Source organism: Pelodiscus sinensis, chromosome 27 (genome assembly GCF_052426305.1).
Source record: "Pelodiscus sinensis isolate ZL-2025 chromosome 27, ASM5242630v1, whole genome shotgun sequence".
Taxonomy (NCBI): Eukaryota; Metazoa; Chordata; order Testudines; family Trionychidae; genus Pelodiscus; species Pelodiscus sinensis.
Genome location: NC_143078.1, coordinates 18,623,822 through 18,646,137, shown reverse-complemented (window position 1 = coordinate 18,646,137; position 22,316 = coordinate 18,623,822). Strand labels below are relative to the sequence as shown.

Below are 22,316 nucleotides of genomic sequence, written 5' to 3'. Positions count from 1 at the left end.
ATTTGTGACCCCTGAGTCCGTTAGACAGGAGGTAGCAAATTGAGAGATTTTTCTACCAAAAAACACAGTTCCTCTGAATTTGTGACCCCTGAGTCCTTTAGGAGGTAGCAAATTGAGAGATTTTTCTACCAAAAAACACAGTCCCTCTGAATTTGTGACCCCTGAGTCCGTTAGACAGGAGGTAGCAAATTGAGAGATTTTTCTACCAAAAAACACAGTTCCTCTGAATTTGTGACCCCTGAGTCCGTTAGGAGGTAGCAAATTGAGAGATTTTTCTGCCAAAAAATACAGTTCCTCTGATTTTGTGACCCCTGAGTCCGTTAGGAGGTAGCAAATTGAGAGATTTTTCTGCCAAAAAATACAGTTCCTCTGAATTTGTGACCCATGGACCAGGAGCAAAAGGCCCCCGCCCAAGGCAAAACACCAGCATCCCCTGAGTCCGTTAGCAAGGAGGTAGCAAATCGAGAGATTTTTCTACCAAAAAACACAGTTCCTCTGAATTTGTGACCCCTGAGTCCGTTAGACAGGAGGTAGCAAATTGAGAGATTTTTCTACCAAAAAACACAGTTCCTCTGAATTTGTGACCCCTGAGTCCGTTAGGAGGTAGCAAATTGAGAGATTTTTCTACCAAAAAACACAGTTCCTCTGAATTTGTGACCCCTGAGTCCGTTAGACAGGAGGTAGCAAATTGAGAGATTTTTCTACCAAAAAACACAGTCCCTCTGAATTTGTGACCCCTGAGTCCGTTAGACAGGAGGTAGCAAATTGAGAGATTTTTCTGCCAAAAACCCCAGTTCCTCTGAATTTGTGACCCCTGAGTCCGTTAGGAGGTAGAAAATTGAGAGATTTTTCTGCCAAAAAATACAGTCCCTCTGAATTTGTGACCCATGGACCAGGAGCAAAAGGCCCCCGCCCAAGGCAAAACACCAGCATCCCCTGAGTCCGTTAGACAGGAGGTAGCAAATTGAGAGATTTTTCTACCAAAAAACACAGTTCCTCTGAATTTGCACCCAGCCAGCAAAGGCAGCAATTCCTGAGCAGTTGTACCGAATGTCAGGTTTGTTTGACAGAAACTGTGACCGTCACAAAACCGGAGCGGTTTCCCTTTTTGCCTATACACCGGGTCCCTTCTGCGGGGAGGGGGAGGGGGGCAGGGCGCTGATGGGCCGGGTCGCCTCGCCGCGTGCCCAGGGCTTAGCGCGGGGGCGGGGCGGGGCGGGGGCGGACCCTGCGGTGCGTGGCTCCGCCCAGCGCGCTGCGGCCGGGGCGGGGGGGGGCTCCAGGGCCACTCTCTGGAGCGCCACTCCCAACATGGCGGCCGCACGAGGCCACACCAGACATGGCCGCCCGGCGCCCCCGCCGATCTCGCGAGACGGGACGAGCGTTCCCGCGAGAGCGCGGCGGGCGGGGAAGATGGAGCCGGGCGGTGTCGGGGGCCCGGGGCCGCTGCCCGGGAACAACAAGGCGCGGGGCGGGCTGGCGCCGGGCAAGGGACGCGAGTTCACCCGCAACCAGCGCAAGGACTCCGAGGTGGGCGCCCGTCACTGCGGCCTCTGGGCGGGGGGGTCAGGCCTCCCTCAGGCTTCCCACACGGGGGGGTCCGCCCGGAGGCGTGAGGCGACCCAGCCCCCCCATCAAATGTTGCTGCCCCAGTCCCCCCCCCACTTTTTTTTTGCTCAACAAGTTTTGCCGGGGGGGGGCGATGCCGGGCAGGGGGGGACCCGCAGGACTCCCCCCTGACACCCCCAGCGCCGCGCGGGCTGCGTGTCCGGGGGGGGGGGCGATGCCGGGCAGTCTGGGACCCGCAGCGACCCCCCCCCCCGGACACCCTCAGCGCCGCGCGGGCTGCGTGTCCGGGGGGGGGGGCGATGCCGGGCAGGGGGGGACCCGCAGGACCCCCCCCCGGACACCCCCAGCGCCGCGCGGGCTGCGTGTCCGGGGGGGGGGGCGATGCCGGGCAGTCTGGGACCCGCAGGACCCCCCCCCTGACACCCCCAGCGCCGCGCGGGCTGCGTGTCCGGGGGGGGGGGCGATGCCGGGCAGTCTGGGACCCGCAGGACCCCCCCCCGGACACCCCCAGCGCCGCGCGGGCTGCGTGTCCGGGGGGGGGGCGATGCCGGGCAGTCTGGGACCCGCAGGACCCCCCCCCTGACACCCCCAGCGCCGCGCGGGCTGCGTGTCCGGGGGGGGGGCGATGCCGGGCAGTCTGGGACCCGCAGGACCCCCCCCCCGGACACCCCCAGCGCCGCGCGGGCTGCGTGTCCGGGGGGGGGGCGATGCCGGGCAGTCTGGGACCCGCAGGACCCCCCCCCTGACACCCCCAGCGCCGCGCGGGCTGCGTGTCCGGGGGGGGGGGCAGAGACCGCTGCCTGCAGGCCCCAGCGACGGGCCGAGAACTGCCCTAAAACGAGTCAGTGGCTGTTGCTGTGGGATCGAATCCCAGCCCCACGGGGAACGCGCGTCCCACTCGCCGGAGGAGGAGACACGGTTCGTGCAGCGCTGAGCTGAGGGGACGTCCTTAAGCGTGTTCCCCTCTGTTAACGCGTTTTGTGCATTCTGGGTCTTTTCCCAGCCTTTGTAATATTGCCTCCAAATTATAGATAGATATTCATTCTGTTTGTACCGAAAGACAAGGGTGAGGGTTTGGACTCTGGTAGGTAGTGTCCTAGGCTTTCAAAGTGGCTCAAATTTATTCTAAATTGACAAGTTTGGAGAGTTCTGTTGTCCAGATAGTTTGCTCCAATCCTAGGATTAAATAAGCCTGTGGATGGATATATGCAATTTTACATAGTGCCTTTCATTTCAAAGGATCCCAGAGTGCTTTATAGATTGTCTACAAACAGGAGTCACTCGCCACTGAAATGCAATCTAATGGAACGTGATTTTTCCACAGCATAGAGCAACGTTACACTATTGGATGGGAACAAGAAGTGATGAATATTAGACCCATGCAAAATAGAGAAGCCATCTTAGAAGGTTACCTTGGTATTGTTGATGGGCTGGCAAATGTCATATTTGTTAGACTGAAAATACAGTACTGAACAGGGTCAATTTTGAAAGCTATGGATAGTGATTTTTTTTTTAATGAATAGTGACTCATTATAATTGTTTTCCTTCTGCTGTCAGGGCTATTCTGAATCCCCAGATTTGGAATTCGAATATGCAGACACAGATAAATGGTTTGCAGAGCTGTCAGGTATGGAAATTAAACCTCATGTTGGTTTTTGCTCACTGGTTATCAAAAGAACATTATTAACTCAAAAATAATACATTTTCATATGACTGTTTTAGTTTAATAAAACATTAAAATCTTATTAACATTTACTGACTAATAATTTTTGCTATATACGCTGTTTGTTTTTGTTTTGTTTTTGTATTTCCTATATTGGACAACCAAGCTAGTCAGTATCACTTGACTTGCTTGTCAGTTTCAGCATTCAGTTTTCATCCTAGTGAATGTCCTGTTTGAATCCCAAATATCTGAGAAACTCTATTCAGGCAAACTTTCCACTGGAAATAATATTTTAAATATATATTTCTATTGAATTTCATGTATGCAAAGCATTATTCTGACATCTCTTGTTTTGAACCTTTGAGTATATAAAACTTCAGTGATGAGCAACCCCTTTAAAAAAAATTAAAAATGAATAGAATCGTGAGTAGGGGGAAAGAAAAACCTGAGCAGTAATTTGCAGGAGACAGGTAAAACCACCTATGGTATGTATGTCTACACTACAGCGTTATTTTGAAATAGTTATTTCGAAATAGCTGATTCGAAATAACACGTCTGCACACAAAATGCATTTCAAAATAGCATTTTGCTATTTTGAAATAGCGCATCCACACTGAGTGGATGCTGAATCGCATTTAAGGCCAGCCGGTCTCAGGTTTCCCTGCTTGCTTGCCTACCTCAATGAGGGTATGTCTACACTAGCCCCCTAATTTGAACTAGGGAAGCTAATGTAGGCATTCGAAGGTGCAAATCAAGCCTGGGATTTAAATATCCCGCGCTTGATTTGCATCTTCCCAGCCGGTCGATTTAAAGCCCCTAAATCGAACTACCTGTTAAACTTCATTCCAGGAGGAATAACAGGTAGTTCGAACTAGGGCTTTAATTCAAACTACTGGGTCCCTGCCGTGTGTAGACGCGGACAGTTAGTCCGGACTTGTAAATTTCAAAAATGGCGACCAGCCGGGAAGATGCAAGTGAAGCGCGGGATATTTAAATCCCAGGCTTGATTTGCACCTTCGAATGCCTACATTAGCCTCTCTAGTTCGAACTAGAGGGCTAGTGTAGACATACCCTGAGGTACTGCAAAGCATTTTGTCTCTGCGTGCTCTGGTTGCCCTCACTTGGGACACCACAGCACTCTGCAACATGGAGCCAGAGCTGCCCCTGGGCACGCTGGTGCTTCTCTTGGACGCGTTGCTGCGAGCCTGGCTGCACTTTCTGCAGGCTGCAATCCAGGAGGTCCATCTGGGGGCTGTCAGTATCCAGGAGGCCCTGTGAGAGAGCTTCCACCCAGAGGAGCACTAAGGGCCTCCCTGGTCTGCCCCACTGGGGGCTTGTGCCTCATTCCTCCCTCACGTCCTTCCACTTACCCCTTCCTAACCCCCCTTCCTGATGTCAAATAAAATACACGTATTTTCATGAACACAAACTCTCTTTATTTAACAAAACTGGGGTGGGGGGAATGGAACTCTGGTGAGACTGGGGAAAGGAGGCGGGAGAGGGTAGGAGAGGGGAGGGGAAACCTGGGAGGAGAGAGCTAGAAGGGGGAAGCAAGAGGAAGAAGGGGGAGGGGAAGCTCAGGGTTGGGGGTCTCGCCGGACCAACTTGATTTTCATGCAAACCTGCTCCTGGGTTCATATGTGGCCTTTGGTGGCCAGGCTGGCAGCTACCCTGCCATAGGTGGCCGCGTTCCTCTGTCCAGTGCAGAGATCATGGACTTTGGGGGCATCCCCCCCAAACCTGAATAAGGTCCGTGATCTCCACCCTGGACCAGGAAGGCGCCTGCCTTCTCCGAGCCCTGGCAGGTTCCTGGGAGCTGGCACACTGCTCCTGGGGAGCGGTGGAGGGCTGGCTGCCAGTGGCTTGCTGGCTCATGTTTTGGGGCCACTGGGTCAGGGGCAGTGACTGCTGGCTCTCAGCTGGCAGGCTTGGAGCTGACACAGGTGCTGTGGCCAGAGTCTACCCCTTAAGGGCTCCGGAGAATGGGGGAGGGAGAGGAGTGTTCTTGGTTGAGGCTGGAGTGGCCACCAGGGCACCCTCGAAGGCTGAAGGCCCCCTATTTTGAAATAAGTGTCCACACAGCACTTGTTTCGAAATAGCTATTTCGAATTTGGCATTGTTCCTCATGGAATGACTCATAGACTCATAGACTTTAAGGTCAGAAGGGACCATTATGATCATCTAGTCTGACCCCCTGCACCGTGCAGGCCACAGAATCTCGCCCACCCCTCTTAGAATAATCCTCTCACCTATGTCTCAGATATTGAAGCCTTCCAATACTTTGAAGGCCCCAACATGCAGAGAGTCCTTCAGCTGTGATCTGTGCCCAATGCTACAGAGGAAGGCGAAAAACCTCCAGGGCCTCTGCCAATCTACCCTGGAGGAAAATTCCTTCCTGACCCCAAATATGGCGATCAGCTAAACCCTGAGCATGTGGGCAAGACTCACCAGCCAGACACCCAGAAAGTTCCCTATAGCAACTCCTATCATCCCTCCATTGACCTATTTCCAACTGGAAATGAATGGTCAATTAGTTACCAAGAGGTTTACCAAATCTGAAATAAGCACTCTGCTATTTCGAATTCATTTTGAAATAGCGGTTTGGCTGTGTAAGCGCTAGTAAAGTTATTTCGAAATAACTTTGCTGTGTAGACATCCCCATACAGATTCTAATGGTCTCAGATTAAAATAAGCATGAGGAGCGATAGGGACAAAAATGCAATCTGTGCTCCTTAGTTTCACAGTTGAGTACTGGTTAGTTTTTGGGAGGTGTTTTCTAGTTGGATACGGAAATAAAGTGACACTAAAGTGACACCAGTGATGCTCTCTTGGCAGAACTGTACAGTTACACGGAGGGTCCAGAGTTCCAGCTGAATCGAAAATGCTTTGAGGAGGATTTTAGGGTCCATGGTAAGAGAATTCTCTTCCCTCCCACGTTGTACTGGGGGGGTGTTGTCACCTGTACTAGAACATCATAAATAGGAAACAGAAGGGTGGATGTGCCACTGTCCCTGTGCCAGAAGGAAGGAACCAGCCACATGCATTGATTCCTTGCTTCCCATAGGTTGGGTTTGCTGACGAACTTCAGTGTTCACCAGACATGTTGTGATGTGCTGCTTCTGTGAATTGGAGCAGAAAGAGGAGGTTAGCAGCTGGGACCTGCTCTGCACTTAGCACGCTTCGATAGACGAGGTGGTTAATTGGGTCCGCCTTAGCTGTGCTGTAAAATTGGCAAGTTTGCCCATTAAGAACAGCCATCTCCTTGCAAGAAGGCTGTTGGCTGTTCTGACTTCTGATGCGGAGTCAGACAGAGGCTGATTAATCTTGGCCTGCTAGAAGGCTTTAAACTCTTCTCTCTGCTGGCCCTGCAATGCTGTCCCAAGGCTCGGCCCTGCAGTTGAGGGTTTGGCTCTCCATCTCCGGTGAATGCTCTGTATCTTCTCTCTCCATCTTACGTCCTATGAGAGAATTGCAGCTCTACCTGCTTTCTCGTTCCCTGCTCTTGGAGAGATGAAGATACGTCCCGGGGAACCACGTCTCCTAAAACGACCTGTGCTCGGCTTTTCAGTGCCGGATAAAAAATGGACCGAGCTGGACCACAACCAGCATCGTACTCATGCCATGCGGCTCCTCGATGGGCTGGAGGTCACTGCCAGGGAGAAGAGGCTGAAGGTGGCCCGAGCCATCCTCTACGTCGCGCAAGGTGCGTTGCAGTGTTGGGAAAAGCTTGGGTCCTCTTCTGAAATCCCTGTGAGCTTTTCTGTGCTAACGGGACACTTAGGTTAGAACCATCTGTCTATAACCAGCTTCCCGCCCCTGCCTGCTGCCGCCATCTCTTTGTGCCTCTTACTCAGGCCGGGCAACAACGTCACATAGTCAGTTTCCCCTTTGTTCCCAGCTGGAGTCTTGCTTAGGGCCGGATTCGGAAGCACAGCACAGACCCCCCAATGTGGCCGACGGGGGCGTCTGTCTAGGCAAAGGTGGATTTGAGCTGCCGAGATGCACTCTCCAGAGGGGCCTCTAATAATAACAATGATGTTTAAAAGCCACCTGGGCTGTCCCCACCTTCTGCCTGCACCAAGGGCTGATGTGGCCCCAGCCAAGTTAGGAGCAGCTTGGGGGCTAGAAGTAGCCTCCCTTTGGCTGCCGGTGGAATGCTGCGGAGCCCAGAGTGGCCGTGATGCTGAACGCTACAGACACTCTCTCCCGCGCCCCCAGCCCTGGTGTCTGCTGCTCGGGCAGCATGGCCGTGCACCTGAGCCGCACCCAGCTGCCACAGGAGAAGTGCCCCAAGCGCCTCTGGGCTGGGCCAGAATCTGGCCCCTGGTTCTCTTGCACTCGCTCAGTGTTGTGAAAGCTTCAGGGGAATCTTTAACTCCAGCTGGATCCTTTGAACCGAAAAGCATTTCTCTTAAATACTTGTCCAGCTTCCAGTGCAGGCGCTGGGCCGCCGGGATGGGAGTCTGTTGCATCCTTTGCCCAGTTCAGCCGCTACTTTACTTTTCCCTGCTGGCCCCTGGAGCAAGCCCTCCCCCGCTCTCGGTGCGGGCCTGCCTGCCTGCGAGGCGAGGATCCCTGGCGGGGTCGGCAGAGGGGCCAATAGTCCCGTTGTTGCAGGCACCTTCGGGGAGTGTGGCTCCGAGGCGGAAGTGCAGGCCTGGATGCGCTATAACATTTTCTTGCTGCTGGAAGTTGGGACCTTCAATGCTTTGGTGGAGCTTCTGAACATGGAGATTGAGTGAGTACCCTGGCGCAGGGGTGCCCCTGAGCAGCTCGCTTGGCTGTGTGTCCAGTCTGAGGAAGATGCCCCCTCGCTAGCAGCTCTGCCCCCAATCCCGTTCCCATCGGCGCCAGGTTCACGGCTGCAAGTCCCTCGTGGGGAGAATCTGCCCTGGCACGTCAGCAGCTGGCGCCGCAGGGGGCAGTTTTGCGTGGGAGGGAGGGTTTCTGAGACAGGCCTGGGAGCCAGGAGTCCTGGCCCTGAGGTGGCATCCTGTGGAGAGGCAGGCGGATCCCTGCGTGCCGTGTCTGGCTCCATCTGAGAATGGGCTCAGTCGGGGGAGGGGGTTCGGGAGCCGTTGAGGAAGCGCAGCTGCAGCAACTGCTAATGTGATTTTGTGCCCCTCGGAGAGGCGTGTCCTTCCTCTGGCTCTGAGGGGCTGGGGCTGAGGGACTTGGTCGCCCAGTGCCGGGGGGCGTAGGGGGAAGTGGCCAGCTCTCCTGTGTGTTCTCTCGGGTGGCTGACGGCGGTGGTGAGACCTCCCCGGGGAGATGTGCACATCCTGATGCGGGGCTCTGACTCTCTCCTGCCTCAGTAACAGTGCCGCCTGCAGCAGTGCCGTGAGGAAGCCGGCCATCTCCCTGGCCGACAGCACGGACCTGAGGTGAGTGGCCTTTGTCCTGGGGCAGGGTGAGGAGAGGCTCCTGAAGGTCAGGCCTCACGGCCGGGGGTTCAGAAAGGAGCTCTGCCGGGGGCGCTCGGGAGTGTTTCCTTCCTCTGAGGGGCGGGGTGGCCCGCAGGCCAGGCGCTCTTTCCGGAGTGCGGACTCGCCATGGGCTCTGCGCCTCGTTTACCCCACCTACGCGACGGGCCTGAGACCCGCCTTGTCACGGCGAGTTGGGCTCCGTGCTAGCAGCGTTAATGCCAGGCTGGAGGCTGGATTGACGGGCAAGTAGGACTGCCAGACGGGCAGACCGTGTCCTAAGCCAGTGCGTGCGCACGCAGGGACTCACTTTGCCTGGGTCAAAAGCCGGGGCGGAGGGAGCGCTCTGCTCGGGTTGGTGGCCCTTTCGGAAGCTACACGCTTCGCTGAGAATAGCGCGTGCGTCAGGGAGACTGCTCCGGAGCGGGGCTGGTTTGTCGGAAAGGGGAGCCTGCCCAGTTTTCGGCCTGGGGCGCGCGGTGCTTTGGCTTGGGAAGGTCGTGATGCTTTGGTCTAATTCCAGTTGTTGGCTTGGTGCGGGGCTGACCGGGGGCTTGTTCGGCGGCTGTCACGTACAGCCTGTCAGACGGATCTGCTGGGGACCCTTCTGGCCTTAAGCTCTGTCACCTTGAAGGATCTGTGTGGGGAGGGGAAAAGAGTCTTGGCTTTAGATTGGAGCAAAATGTTCCTCATCCTGGGCTCCTTCCCCTGCCCTGGAGGCTGTGGCCTGCCAGTTGGGGAACGTGCGCGCCTCTGGAGGCTTCCTCGCCCCCAGCTCCAGGACCTGAGCTGAGCCGTGCCTCGGGGGAGCAGAGCGTAGCGCTGCCTTTGATGTGCTGTTGGATCCAGAAGGCTCTCGGCAGCTTGGCTGAGACCTGCCTGCCCTGGCTCCTGCCCGGTTCTGTCTGATGCCGCGCTTTGCAGGGTGCTGCTGAACATCATGTACCTGGCCGTGGAGACCGTCCGGCAGGAGGCTGAGGGAGACAAGGCGGAGTGGAAGACGATGAGGGAGACCTTCCGAGCGGAGCTAGGTACGAGCCTGGGGCGGGAAGCAGGGCCGGGCAGGCCACCGCAGTGTCCTCTAAAGATGCTGAGCTGGGACCTGGAAGCTCCCTCGTAATTCAGATCTGGCCCAGGTCCTCTCGGCCGTGTGGATTCCTGGGCCCCCTCCCAGTGCCTAGGAGCCATGGACTCCGCTCCCAGGGCTGCTCCTCGTCTGTCTGGGCAAATCCGCCGATGCTTGAATGAGCCGTGGAGACAGGATCCTTTGGCGTTTGGCAGAGAATTCTCTGGAGCGGGGCTTAGCATGCGGGGGCGGAGCCAAGCAGGCCGGCATCCCCACTGCCCGGCTTGCATCTCTGCTGTGGCCACGCAGGGGGAGGAAAGAGCCACTGGAGGGGAGGTTAGGAGCTGGCAGGGTGTCTGAGAGGCCGGGGGCGGGGCTCTCCAGGCCAGCGTGGCTGTCATGGTGTGCGTGCTTCCAGGAGCCCCGCAGCACACCCACGAGCCCTTCTCCGTGATGCTCTTCGGGATGGTGACCAAGTTCTGCAGCGGCCACGCCCCGCACTTCCCCATGAAGAAGGTGCTGCTGCTGCTCTGGAAAACCGTGCTGGTAAGAGCCCCGGGGTGGGAGCAGGGAGCCCGCGAGCCTGGAGCTGGCCTCCAGTGAGTCTCTCCTTGGCAGGAAAGCTGGGACCCACTCGGCCTGAAGCAGGCCCGAGGCATTGACTGGCATGCTGTGTCCGTCTGCCCTGCGCACAGCTGAGTGACCATGACCGGGGGCGTCATGGCCTGGGGGCCTTCCAGCGGGGTCCTGCTGGGACCAGTTCGCTCTTTGACACTTGTCCACGAGAACCATCCCTGCGCAAGCGTGCAAATGACGCACACTGGGGCGAGGGGTGAAGAGTCGGCGCAGTCTGCCGCTTGGCGAGCTGAGCCTTCGAGTGCAGCTAGACGCCAGCGGGTCCCCCTGGAGACAAAGCGCAGGTCAAAGCGACAGGAGCGGGGGAAGCGACAGCTTTGGAAAAGAGCTGCGGGTTGTGGTGGACACAGCTCCGCGAGCTCCTGGCCCAGCGTGCCGGTCGAAAGGGCCGATGTGGCTTGGGTGGCACAGATGGGCATCTCGAGTAGGAGCGCAGGAGTTCTTGCCACCGCCGCTGGAAATGCGTGTCCCGTGCAAATTGGAGGAGTCCGAGAAGAATCTCGAACGCATGAAGGGTTAGAGAAGCTGCCTCGGCACGATTGACTCAGGGACGTCGATCTAGTTAGCTGAGAAGGGGACTGGGTGACGTGGTGACCATCCATTACAGGCATTCACGTGTAATATTGGAGTCCTTGATAGACCTGAGAGAGGCCGAGCAGGGTCCAGTGGCTGGGAATTGAAGCTGTACGCCTGCTGGCTGGAACAGGGACAAACGGTGTTTGTGACAGGGAGAGCAAACAGCCGTCGGAACAAGCGAGTGGCGGCTTTGCTCACAGGCAGTCGTATCACGTCACCCCTGGCCACAAGGAGTGACGTGATAACTGGCTGGACGCACAGTGTGAGGTCCAGATGGTGTCATTCTCCGTAGCGCCGTAACGTGGGCAGTCCCCAGGCCGTGGCTTGGGGCTGGTGAAATTCCACAATCCCCCTCCCCATGCTGCTAAACACATCACCAGCAGTCACAGCTGAAGGCACCTTCTGGGTATGAATAACAAGGGTTGTGTGACTGACTTTCTGCAGTCTTGGACTCCAGCTTCCCTTGTGCAGCATACTGCTGTGTCCTGGAGCAAACAGAGGAGAGAGAACGGTAGGGCCCTGGAGCAGTAGCCCATAGTCACTGCTCCGCAGAGGTCCTCTCCCTCTGTGGGGAGGCCTGCTATCCTCATGGTCCAGATGGGGGATTGGGGTGCCAAGAGTCCTGGATGCTCAGGGTGCAAGAGGGGAGATGGTGTCAGCAGTGGGATTAGAGCAGCTCTGGGCTCCCACCTCTAGACCAGATCCTTCTTTCCTGAATGGCTTACTGACCAAGGGGAAGTGCGTCTGTGACTTCTAGACCTGGGATGTCCTGTAGCTAGAACCCAGCGGTGCCTCTGCAGCTTTCCAGCCGTTGGCTTGGCGGCTGCCTTCAGACAGCGCGGTGCCCGATACTCGAGGGTACAGCCAGGCTCGACGTGAAATGGCAGGCCTGTGCGTACGGCTTTGTGGGCAGAGCCCCTCGTCGCTGGGCTCTGTCCATGTGACTTCCTGCCTGGCGGAGGAGCGAGGAGGGAGCCGTGTCCCTGCCGTCACCGGGGCCTTCTCTGCCGCAGTGCACGCTGGGAGGCTTCGAGGAGCTGCAGGCCATGAAGGCTGAGAAGCGGGAGATACTGGGCCTCCCGCCCCTCCCGGAGGACAGCATCAAAGTGATCCGCAGCATGCGGGCCGCGTCCCCGCCGGCCTCCGCCTCCGACCTCATCGAGCAGCAGCAGAAACGCGGGCGGCGGGAGCACAAGGTCTGGCAGAGCGGGGCCGCGGGCATTGTCGCCCGGCCCTAAGGTTGGGCGCTCCAACCTCTAAGCACGAGATCAAACCCAAATACCCCGCCCCCTCTCCAAGGGCCCGCCCCTGCTCACTCCAGCCTCCCTCACTTTCAGCAGGTGGGGCAGGGGGCTGGGGCGCAGGCTCTGGTCTTGGGCTAAGGGATTTGGAGTGGGAGGGGCTCTGAGCTGAGCCTGGGGCAGGGAGTTGGGGTGTGGGGGGGGGCAGCCTTTGGGAGGGAGTTTGGGTTCAGCGGGCTCAGGGCTAGGGCAGGAGTTGGGGTGCAGGAGCGGTTCGGGGCAGGGGTTGGGGTGCAGGAGGAGTTCAGGGCTAGGGTAGGGGTTGGGGTGCAGGAGGGGTTCGGGGCAGGGGTTGGGGTGCAGGAGGGGTTCAGGGCTAGGGTAGGGGTTGGGGTGCAGGAGGGGTTCGGGGCAGGGGTTGGGGTGCAGGAGGGGTTCGGGGCAGGGGTTGGGGTGCAGGAGGGGTTCAGGGCTAGGGTAGGGGTTGGGGTGCAGGAGGGGTTCAGGGCTAGGGCAGGGGTTGGGGTGCAGGAGGGGTTCGGGGCAGGGGTTGGGGTGCAGGAGGGGTTCGGGGCTAGGGTAGGGGTTGGGGTGCAGGAGGGGTTCGGGGCAGGGGTTGGGGTGCAGGAGGGGTTCAGGGCTAGGGTAGGGGTTGGGGTGCAGGAGGGGTTCAGGGCAGGGGTTGGGGTGCAGGAGGGGTTCAGGGCTAGGGCAGGGGTTGGGGTGCAGGAGGGGTTCAGGGCAGGGGTTGGGGTGCAGGAGGGGTTCAGGGCTAGGGCAGGGGTTGGGGTGCAGGAGGGGTTCAGGGCAGGGGTTGGGGTGCAGGAGGGGTTCAGGGCTAGGGCAGGGGTTGGGGTGCAGGAGGGGTTCGGGGCAGGGGTTGGGGTGCAGGAGGGGTTCAGGGCTAGGGTAGGGGTTGGGGTGCAGGAGGGGTTCGGGGCAGGGGTTGGGGTGCAGGAGGGGTTCAGGGCTAGGGCAGGGGTTGGGGTGCAGGAGGGGTTCAGGGCTAGGGTAGGGGTTGGGGTGCAGGAGGGGTTCGGGGCAGGGGTTGGGGTGCAGGAGGGGTTCAGGGCTAGGGTAGGGGTTGGGGTGCAGGAGGGGTTCAGGGCAGGGGTTGGGGTGCAGGAGGGGTTCAGGGCTAGGGCAGGGGTTGGGGTGCAGGAGGGGTTCAGGGCAGGGGTTGGGGTGCAGGAGGGGTTCAGGGCTAGGGCAGGGGTTGGGGTGCAGGAGGGGTTCAGGGCAGGGGTTGGGGTGCAGGAGGGGTTCAGGGCTAGGGCAGGGGTTGGGGTGCAGGAGGGGTTCGGGGCAGGGGTTGGGGTGCAGGAGGGGTTCAGGGCTAGGGTAGGGGTTGGGGTGCAGGAGGGGTTCGGGGCAGGGGTTGGGGTGCAGGAGGGGTTCAGGGCTAGGGCAGGGGTTGGGGTGCAGGAGGGGTTCAGGGCTAGGGTAGGGGTTGGGGTGCAGGAGGGGTTCGGGGCAGGGGTTGGGGTGCAGGAGGGGTTCAGGGCTAGGGTAGGGGTTGGGGTGCAGGAGGGGTTCAGGGCTAGGGCAGGGGTTGGGGTGCAGGAGGGGTTCGGGGCAGGGGTTGGGGTGCAGGAGGGGTTCGGGGCTAGGGTAGGGGTTGGGGTGCAGGAGGGGTTCGGGGCAGGGGTTGGGGTGCAGGAGGGGTTCGGGGCAGGGGGTGGGGTGCAGGAGGGGTTCAGGGCTAGGGCAGGGGTTGGGGTGCAGGAGGGGTTCGGGGCAGGGGTTGGGGTGCAGGAGGGGTTCAGGGCTAGGGCAGGGGTTGGGGTGCAGGAGGGGTTCAGGGCAGGGGTTGGGGTGCAGGAGGGGTTCGGGGCTGGGGCAGGGGTTCAGGGTGCAGGCTCAGCTGGACACCGCTTACCCCAGGTGGTGCAGTGGGGCTAAGGCGACTCACCCCCGCCCTGGCCCTGCCCCACTCCCCAAAGCAGCCAGCAAACTCTGTCCCAAGCCCTGCTGTGCCCCCTCTGTTCTGTGGAGATAGACTCCAAGGTGGGCGTCCTCCTCGCCCTGCCCTGCCCAGCAAGCTCGGGGAGGTGGGGGGGAGAGCTAACTCCAAGGCAAAGGGCAGGGGGTGCACAGCAGTGGGGGAAGGGGCAGCTGAAGCGCTGCACTTGAGCCTCTTGGCCAAACCAGCCAGGATCCCGACTGCCTGGTGGCCCCTGCCCTAAGGGGCCAGGGAGATGGAGGGTTGCGCAGGGCAGCCAGCTCCTTGCACAAGGCATGCTGGGGAGTCCTGCGAGCGCCCCGGGCTCAGCCGCCTTCTCCCGGGGCGCCAGGCGCTGATCAAGCAAGACAACCTGGACGCCTTCAATGAGCGGGACCCGTACAAAGCGGACGACGCGCGGGAGGACGAGGAGGAGAACGACGATGACAACAGCCTGGAGGGGGAGCCCTTCCCGCTGGAGCGAGACGAGGTGATGCCGCCCCCCGTCCAGCACCCGCCCACCGACAGACTCACCTGCCCAAAGGGGCTGCCCTGGGCCCCCAAGGTCAGGTAAGTGTCTGCGAGGGGTCGGGCCCCTGGGGTCGCTGTGCCTGAGGAGCCCGGCCCCGTGCAGGGAACCGGCTGTCCAGCAGCCGCCCCACGGTTGGGCCACGGGGTATTGGCGTGGGCTGTGGCCAGCGATCCCCCTGACGTGCAGCGTGGGTTTGTCACCACTGTGGAGGTGACGGGCTGAGGGGGCTCTGGGCTGGAGGGCAGGGGGAGGGGCAGGCTCTGGGGTGAGGCTGAGGGTGTGAGGGACACTGGGCTAGGGCAGAGAGTGTGGGGCAGGGCTATGGCTGGGGATGAGGGGCTTGGGGTGCAGGCTGCCCTGGGGCTGTGATGGGAGGGGGGGGAGGGTCCTGGCGGGAGCTGCTGGGACCGTGAGGGCGGCACCTTTAGCCGTGGTGCTGCTGTCTGAGCTTGCCTGGGGGTGGGACCTGCTGGGGGGCTCTGCTGGCTCCGGTCTCACTCGGAGGGCGGCGGCCTGGGCCTGCCCACCTGCTAATGGCTCCTCCCCCAGGGAGAAGGACATTGAGATGTTCCTGGAGTCCAGCCGCAGCAAGTTCATCGGCTACACGCTGGGGAGGTGAGTCGAGCCGGCCGGGAGGCGCCAGCTCTGTGGGCCCGGGCAGAGCCGGCCGGGAGGCGCCAGCTCTGTGGGCCCGGGCAGAGCCGGCCGGGAGGCGCCAGCTCTGTGGGCCCGGGCAGAGCCGGCCGGGAGGCGCCAGCTCTGTGGGCCCGGGCAGAGCCGGCCGGGAGGCGCCAGCTCTGTGGGCCCGGGCAGAGCCGGCCTGACGTGCTAGCAAGGTGATGCGCCCGCTTGGCTCCTGCCCTGCCCCTCTCCCCGCTGGCCGGCCGGGGCAGGAGGCGTTTCTGGCCTCCGTGTCACACTGGCTCCTTCCTCCCTCTAGTGACACGAACACAGTGGTGGGGCTGCCCAGACCCATCCATGAGAGCATCCGAACCCTGAAACTGGTGAGTGCCCGCAGCTCCCCTCCCCGCTGCCTTTCGCCCTGCCACCGAGCGGCTGTGCCTGGGCCGGGCCCCCACCTGCCCTCTCCCCTGTTCTCCCAGGGCTGCCCTCTGCCCCCCCAAGTTCCTTCCCCTGGGGATGGCTTGCTGAGCCGGCTCTCTGAGGAGCAGGGCTCCTTGGGCCGGAGAGGCCAGTGGAGGGTTTCCCGACAGGCCCACTCACTTGCCTGTTGGAGTGAACCCCTTGTGATGTGGTAGCAAACCGCACAGGGCAGGCAGATGGGACGGTGCAGGCTGCAGGGGTCTGGGGGGATCACTGTGCGCTGGCATTAACCTCCCCGCTCCCTGCGCAGCACAAGTACACGTCCATCGCAGAGGTGCAGGTGCAGATGGAGGAGGAGTACCTGCGCTCCCCACTCTCCGGGGTGAGTGCGCCACGGGGCAGCGAGGGCTGGGTTCCTTTGGGTCCCCCAGCAGGAGCCTGTCACTGCCTGTGCTCCCTGCCAGCCCCTCCCTTGGGGTGCCCACGCCCTGGGAGGCAGCAGTGCTCGTGTCTGATTCTGCAGAGCCATGAGCCAGGTGGCCCCCTGTAGCCCAACCCGGATGAGCCGCCTTGCCCGGGCTGGAGCTGTTCTCAGGACAGACTCTGGGGGGTCTCAGTCAACAAACGTGGACAAGGGGGATCCAGTGGCTATAGTGTACTTAGATTTCCAGTGTCGGGGGTAGCCCTGTTAGTCTGGATCTGCAAAAGCGACAAGGAGTCCTGTGGCACCTTATAGACCAACAGATCTGTTGGAGCAGAAGCTTTCGTGGGCAAAGACCCACTTGGTCAGATGCATGTAGTGGAAATATCCAGAGGCAGGTATAAATACACAGGCAAGAATCAGGCTGGAGATAACGAGGTAAATTCAATCAGGAATTGAATTAGATTTCCAGAAAGCCTCTGACAAGGTTCCTCACCAAAGACTCTTCAGTAAAGTAAGTTGTCATGGGATAAGAGGGAAGGTCCCTTCATGCATTGACAACTGGTTAAAAGTCAGGAAACAAAGGGTAGGAATAAATGGTCAGTTTTCTGAGTGGAGAGAGGTAACTAGTGGGGTCCCTCAAGGTCTGTCCTGGGACCAGTCCTATGCAACTTATTTATAAATGATCTGGAGAAAGGGGGAAACAGGGAGGTGGCAACATTTGCACGTGATACTAAAGTGCTCAAGATAGTTAAGACCAAAGCAGACTGTGAAGAGCTTCAAAAAGATCTCACCAAACTCAGTGATTGGGCCACAAAATGGCAAATGAAATTCAGTCTTGATAAATGTAAAGTAATGCACACTGGAAAACATAATCCCGCTATGCATTCAATATGGTGGGGACTAATTTGGCTACAACTATTCGAGAGACCATGGAATCATTGTGGATGGTTCTCTGAAAACATCCACTTGGTGCGCAGCAGCAGTCAAAAAAGCAAATAGCATGTTAGGAGTCATTAAAAAAGGGATTGAGAATAAGACAAAGTACCTTATTGCCTCTATACAAAACCATGGTACGTCCACTTCTTGAGTACTGCGTGCAGATGTGGTCGCCTCATCCCCCCAAAAAACTATTGGCATTGGAAAAGGGTCAGAAAAGGGCAACAAAAATGCTGAGGGGTTTGGAACGGGTCCCATGTGCAGAGAGATTAAGACGACGGGGACTTTTCAGCTTAGAAAAGAGGAGACTAAGGGGGGGATAGGGTAGAAGTCTATACAATCATGACTGGTATGGAAAAAGTGAATAAGGAAAAGTTATTTACTTATTCCCACAATATAAGCACTAGAGGTCACCAAATGAAATGAACAGGCAGCAGGTTTAAAACAAACACAAGGAAGTTTTTCTTCACTCAGCGCACAGTCAACCTGTGGAACTCCTCGCCAGAGGATGTGATGGAGGCCAGGACTTCAACAGGGTTGAAAAAAGAGCTAGATAGATTCATGGAGGTTATTAATCCGTGGCTACTGGCCAGGCTGGGTAGAGATGGTGTCCTTAGCCTCCGTTTGTCTGGAGGCGGGTGACGGGAGGGATCACGTGAGGATTCCCTGTTGTGTTCCCTCCCTCTGGGGCACCTGGCCCTGGCCACTGTGGGCAGACAGGACGCCGGGCTGGATGACTGTTGGTCTGACCCGTCTGGCCGCTCTGATGTTCTCTCTCGTCTCTGTGCTAGGGGGAAGAGGAAGTGAAGCAAGTTCCCACCGAGACCCTGTACCAGGGCCTCCTTCCCAGCCTGCCACAGTACATGGTGAGTTGTGGCCACACCGCTGACCCTAGGCAGAGCCCCACCCCTTCCCATGCCTCCGCCGTGGCCAGGACGGCTGGACTCTCCTCTCCAGGCTTACAGGGGGGAGGCTGATCCTGTGATCGCGTCCCCTCTTGAACGGGTCCTCGCCACGTGCCTTGGCCCGCGCCTCGTCCTGCCTGGCATACGCTTGGCTGTGCCCTCGGCTGCGTCAGACCCCTCTCTCTGGCGAGTGTCTGGTCGCTCCTGCCCTCGCCCGGCGGCCCATCCCGCCTTCACCCCGCTCTCCGCTGCCCTCCCAGATTGCCTTGCTGAAGCTGCTGCTGGCCGCAGCCCCCACCTCCAAAGCCAAGACGGATTCCATCAACATCCTGGCCGATGTCCTGCCGGAGGAGATGCCGTGAGTGCCCTTCTCTGGTGGCCGGAGACGCCCCGCCGGGTGACCGGGGCTGAGATAACGGGGGGTCTCTGGTAGGTGGCAGCCCCTCCTGGCTCAGCGCTTTGAGGACCGGCTCGTTGCGCCGGCGCTGCGGGGTCCTAGGCCCGCGGCAGGGGACTCGGCTCCCTGTGCCAAGGGAGCATCTCTAGGGACTGGGCCTCGACTCAGCCGGAGCCCCAGGCGAAGCCGGGTGCAGCCTGGCTGTGGCTAGACCCTGGCTCAGAGCCCCGGCAGCACTGGGACCTTCCCTGGGAGTCAGCTCCAGGCGCACTGTGCGAGCGGAGGGGCAGGTGCCAGGGCGCCTTAGCCCAGCTCCTGGCCTGGCTCCAGCTGGGGAAGTGCCAGGGCCAGTCCAACTCCTGGCTTCAGTCTGACGGGATCTGTCTTCGCTCCCTGCCCTAGGACATTCCCAGGCCTGGCCGCTGCCTTTCACCCAGGGCCTCGCCCACGGAGCTGGGCCCTTGGGATCCTGGGGCTGAAATGTCCCATGCAACCTTGTGTGTGAATTACGGGAAGGCTGGCCAGGTGGCGGGGAGGTGACTGTGGACAGGGGAGGGGGGCTGTCTCCTCCCATCCCCCCGAGGCGGGCTGAGCCGGGGCTGTGTGCTCCAGGACCACGGTGCTGCAGAGCATGAAGCTGGGCGTGGATGTGAACCGCCACAAAGAGATCATCGTCAAGGCCATCTCTGCTGTCCTGCTGCTGCTGCTCAAGCACTTCAAGCTGAACCACGTGTATCAGGTAGAGGCTCCACCCCGCATGCCCAGTGGCCCCGGGGGGGGGGGGGGGGGGGGGCGGTCCTGCAGCGCCCCGGGGGGGCGGGTGGTGGTCCTGCCCGCTTGCTGACCTGCGCCTGTCCTTGCTCGTAGTTCGAGTACATGGCCCAGCACCTGGTGTTTGCCAACTGCATCCCGCTCATCCTCAAGTTCTTCAATCAGAACATCATGTCCTACATCACTGCCAAGAACAGGTAACAGGGCGGGGCCCTGGGGGTGCCCTGTCACTGGCCCTGCCGTGGGTACCCCAGTGCTGCTCCTGCCGTGGGGCCCACAGGAAGGGCGCTGGTCCCTCCCCCACTGCTCAATTCCCGGCTGCACCTTGTCAGCCGTCCCCAGCGTGGGATCTTCCAGGGAGCTGCCCTGGGGGCAGCAGAGGACGCCCCAGACCCTCCCCCCCTCCAAGGATGGGGCTGTGCATGAGCAAGCAGGGGAGCTGAGGCCTCTCTTCTCCTTCCAGCATATCAGTCCTGGATTACCCCTACTGCGTGGTGCACGAGCTTCCTGAGCTGACGGCAGAGAGTCTGGTGAGCCCTCCCCTCCCCTCCAGCCCGCGTGTCCCTGGTGCTGCCGGGGAATGCGGAGAGCGCTCTGCGGCACCGGGAGGCCTAGCCGGCCCGTTGGCTCCCTGCAGAGGGTGGGGCAGCGCGGGGCCGGGCCCTGCCATGGCAGCCCAGGCTTTCCCGCACTTGGACGGCTCTGAGTAGTGCAAGGTGGGAAGCGAGTCCCGTCCGTTAGACGTGCCGTTTGGCAGGAGCCTCCTCCCGCAGGCAGCCCTGCCCGTCTGCTTGCACCTTCCCCCCAGCCAGCTGCTCACCCCCTGCCCGGTCTCTGTCCCTGCAGGAAGCCGGGGACAACAATCAGTTCTGCTGGCGGAACCTGTTCTCCTGCATAAACCTGCTGAGGATCTTGAACAAGCTGACCAAGTGGAAACACTCCAGGACCATGGTGAGGAGGGGCCGTTGGGCCGGGAGGCTGCAGAGGCCTTGGTGGGTGGGAGCTGGGCAGGCTGTCGCCTTACAAAGCCGGCGCGTGAGGCTGAGCCAAACCTGTGTGCCGGTGCCGGGTCTGCTGCCCCCTAGATGCTGGTGGTGTTCAAGTCGGCGCCCATCCTGAAGCGGGCACTCAAGGTGAAGCAGGCCATGATGCAGCTCTACGTCCTCAAGCTGCTGAAGGTGCAGACCAAGTACCTGGGGCGGCAGTGGAGGAAGAGCAACATGAAGACCATGTCGGCCATCTACCAGAAAGTGCGGCACCGGCTCAATGACGACTGGGCCTATGGAAACGGTACGTGTGTGCGCGCACTCACACGCGCACGCGCCCCTTCCCCCCGCCGGGAGCACTTAGCCCGGGGCAGCCGGCCAGGCTGGTGTCTGTCCGGAGCCCCAGGGACTCTGCTGATGAGCATGAAATGCACCGTGGAGGGGAAGCATTGCATGCTGGGACTTGGAGTCTCAAGGAGACTGAGCCCCACATGAAAGATCAGGGCATTGGCTTGGGGCATTGCATGCTGGGAGAGGGGCACGTGGGATTCCTACCCCAGAGGGCTGTTCTCTTGCCCCCCGCCCCCAGCTCACAGCTACAGGCTGGGACAGGGCAGCTGCCTGGCCAAGGGAGGGGAGACGAGGATGCCGCTGTCCCGTCCTAACGTGCCCCCCCCCCTCCCACCCCAGACCTGGACGCACGGCCCTGGGACTTCCAGGCAGAGGAGTGCGCCCTGCGCGCCAGCATCGAGCGCTTCAACTCGCGGCGCTACGACCGGGCGCACAGCAACCCCGACTTCCTGCCCGTGGATAACTGCCTCCAGAGCGTGCTGGGCCAGCGGGTGGAGCTGCCGGAGGACTTCCAGCTGAACTATGACCTGTGGCTGGAGCGGGAGGTCTTCTCCCGGCCCATCTCCTGGGAGGAGCTGCTGCAGTAACAGCCGGGTGCCGCCAGGGGCCAGCAGCGGCTCCGAGCTGGGCTACCCAGCCAAAGGACTTTATCCCGCCCCCATGGTCCCCAGTCTCAGGCGCCGCGGGGCCCGGCAGATCCTGGGGAGGGCTCTGGGGGAGGCCAGCCCCACCTGCGGGCTGCGTGTTCCTGAGCAGGCAGGGTGGCTGCTGGTTCTGTTGCAAATCCAGCCCCGCTCCCGCCCAGGCAGGGTGTTGCGCTGCCCCCCCAGCAGAGCGTGAGTCTGCCCCAGCTTTGCCCCCTCACCTGGGTTCGGGGCCTGCGGGGAGGGGAGCAATCGTTCTGCCCTTCTGCCTTTTCTTGCTGACACTCCTTGCCTGGGCAGAGGGGGAGAGCGGGTTCAGGCAGGGGCGGGCGCCAGGGAGCAGGGCCAGCGGCCTGGGGTTCAGGCAGGGGCGGGTGCCAGGGAGCAGGGCCGAGGCAGCGGGTGAAGCAGGGGCAGCGGCCTGGGGTTCAGGCAGGGGCTAGGGGCCAGGCACGAGGCCAGGGAGGCGGGTGGAGTGGAGAGGGGGTTCAGGGCAGGGAATAGCAACGCGGCTGCCGCTGCAGGGGCCGTGGGCTGCTGTGCCCCCGGGGCGGCGCTTGGAGCTGTACGTAGCTATACATAGCCCTGGGCCTGTTCCTCTTGTAACTCCCCGCGGGGGTTCAATGTCTGTGCCACACTTGCCATTAAACGGTCTCTCCCTCTTGACCTGGGCCTGAGTCAGGGGTGGGACTTGTCCTACTGTGGCCCCGGGCCAGCCTCAGCCGTCTCTTTGGCCGTGCCCGCCTGGGCGCCCGGCTCCCCAGGCAGCTGGCCCTGCTCCCTCGCCCTGCGTTAGCTGGCACACGAGGGCTTTCTCCTGGGCCGCGACCCAGCGCTCGGCTGGGTTCCCACACACGCCTGGCTCTGTTCAGCCAGCCCATGCCGCAGGGTGCCGGCCGGAGCCGCGGGCCGGGGCAGCAAGTAGCTGATCACATTGTGGCTCCAGCTCCCTGGCTCTGGGGGGCAGGGCCCATACGCTTTGTCCAGGGCTGGGTAAAATGGCAGCTCAGGCCTGGGAGCAGGGCTGGGGCCAGCGCCGAGCAGGGAGAGTAGCGGTGGGCCCCTGTCTCAAGGGCGCTTAGGGCTGGCAGCAGAGCCCCCTCTGGCCCCCTCGCACAGCCGGCGCCCCCGGCAACAGCCCAGCCCCTCAACCCTGCAGTGCTTGGAGCCGGCCCCGCCCCCGCCCCTGTCTGGCCTTGGAGCCAGCCCC

The 22,316-nt window shown here is 60.5% G+C and overlaps 1 protein-coding gene across 1 annotated transcript; it reads left to right on the top strand.

The window, feature by feature from the left end:
* Nucleotides 1-1,374: 1,374 nt before the first annotated feature.
* Nucleotides 1,375-21,810, top strand: STRIP1 (striatin interacting protein 1). The gene is made up of 21 exons (XM_089773575.1): nucleotides 1,375-1,530; nucleotides 3,127-3,196; nucleotides 6,068-6,142; nucleotides 6,801-6,935; nucleotides 7,850-7,970; nucleotides 8,548-8,616; nucleotides 9,580-9,686; nucleotides 10,140-10,267; nucleotides 11,947-12,129; nucleotides 14,469-14,686; nucleotides 15,198-15,263; nucleotides 15,589-15,652; nucleotides 16,003-16,074; nucleotides 17,844-17,918; nucleotides 18,218-18,315; nucleotides 18,967-19,093; nucleotides 19,222-19,322; nucleotides 19,589-19,655; nucleotides 19,972-20,076; nucleotides 20,211-20,415; nucleotides 20,802-21,810. Exons 1-21 carry the CDS (start codon nucleotides 1,414-1,416, stop codon nucleotides 21,047-21,049), a joined length of 2,451 nt encoding a protein of 816 aa, XP_089629701.1. The 5' UTR covers nucleotides 1,375-1,413; the 3' UTR covers nucleotides 21,050-21,810.
* Nucleotides 21,811-22,316: the final 506 nt, after the last annotated feature.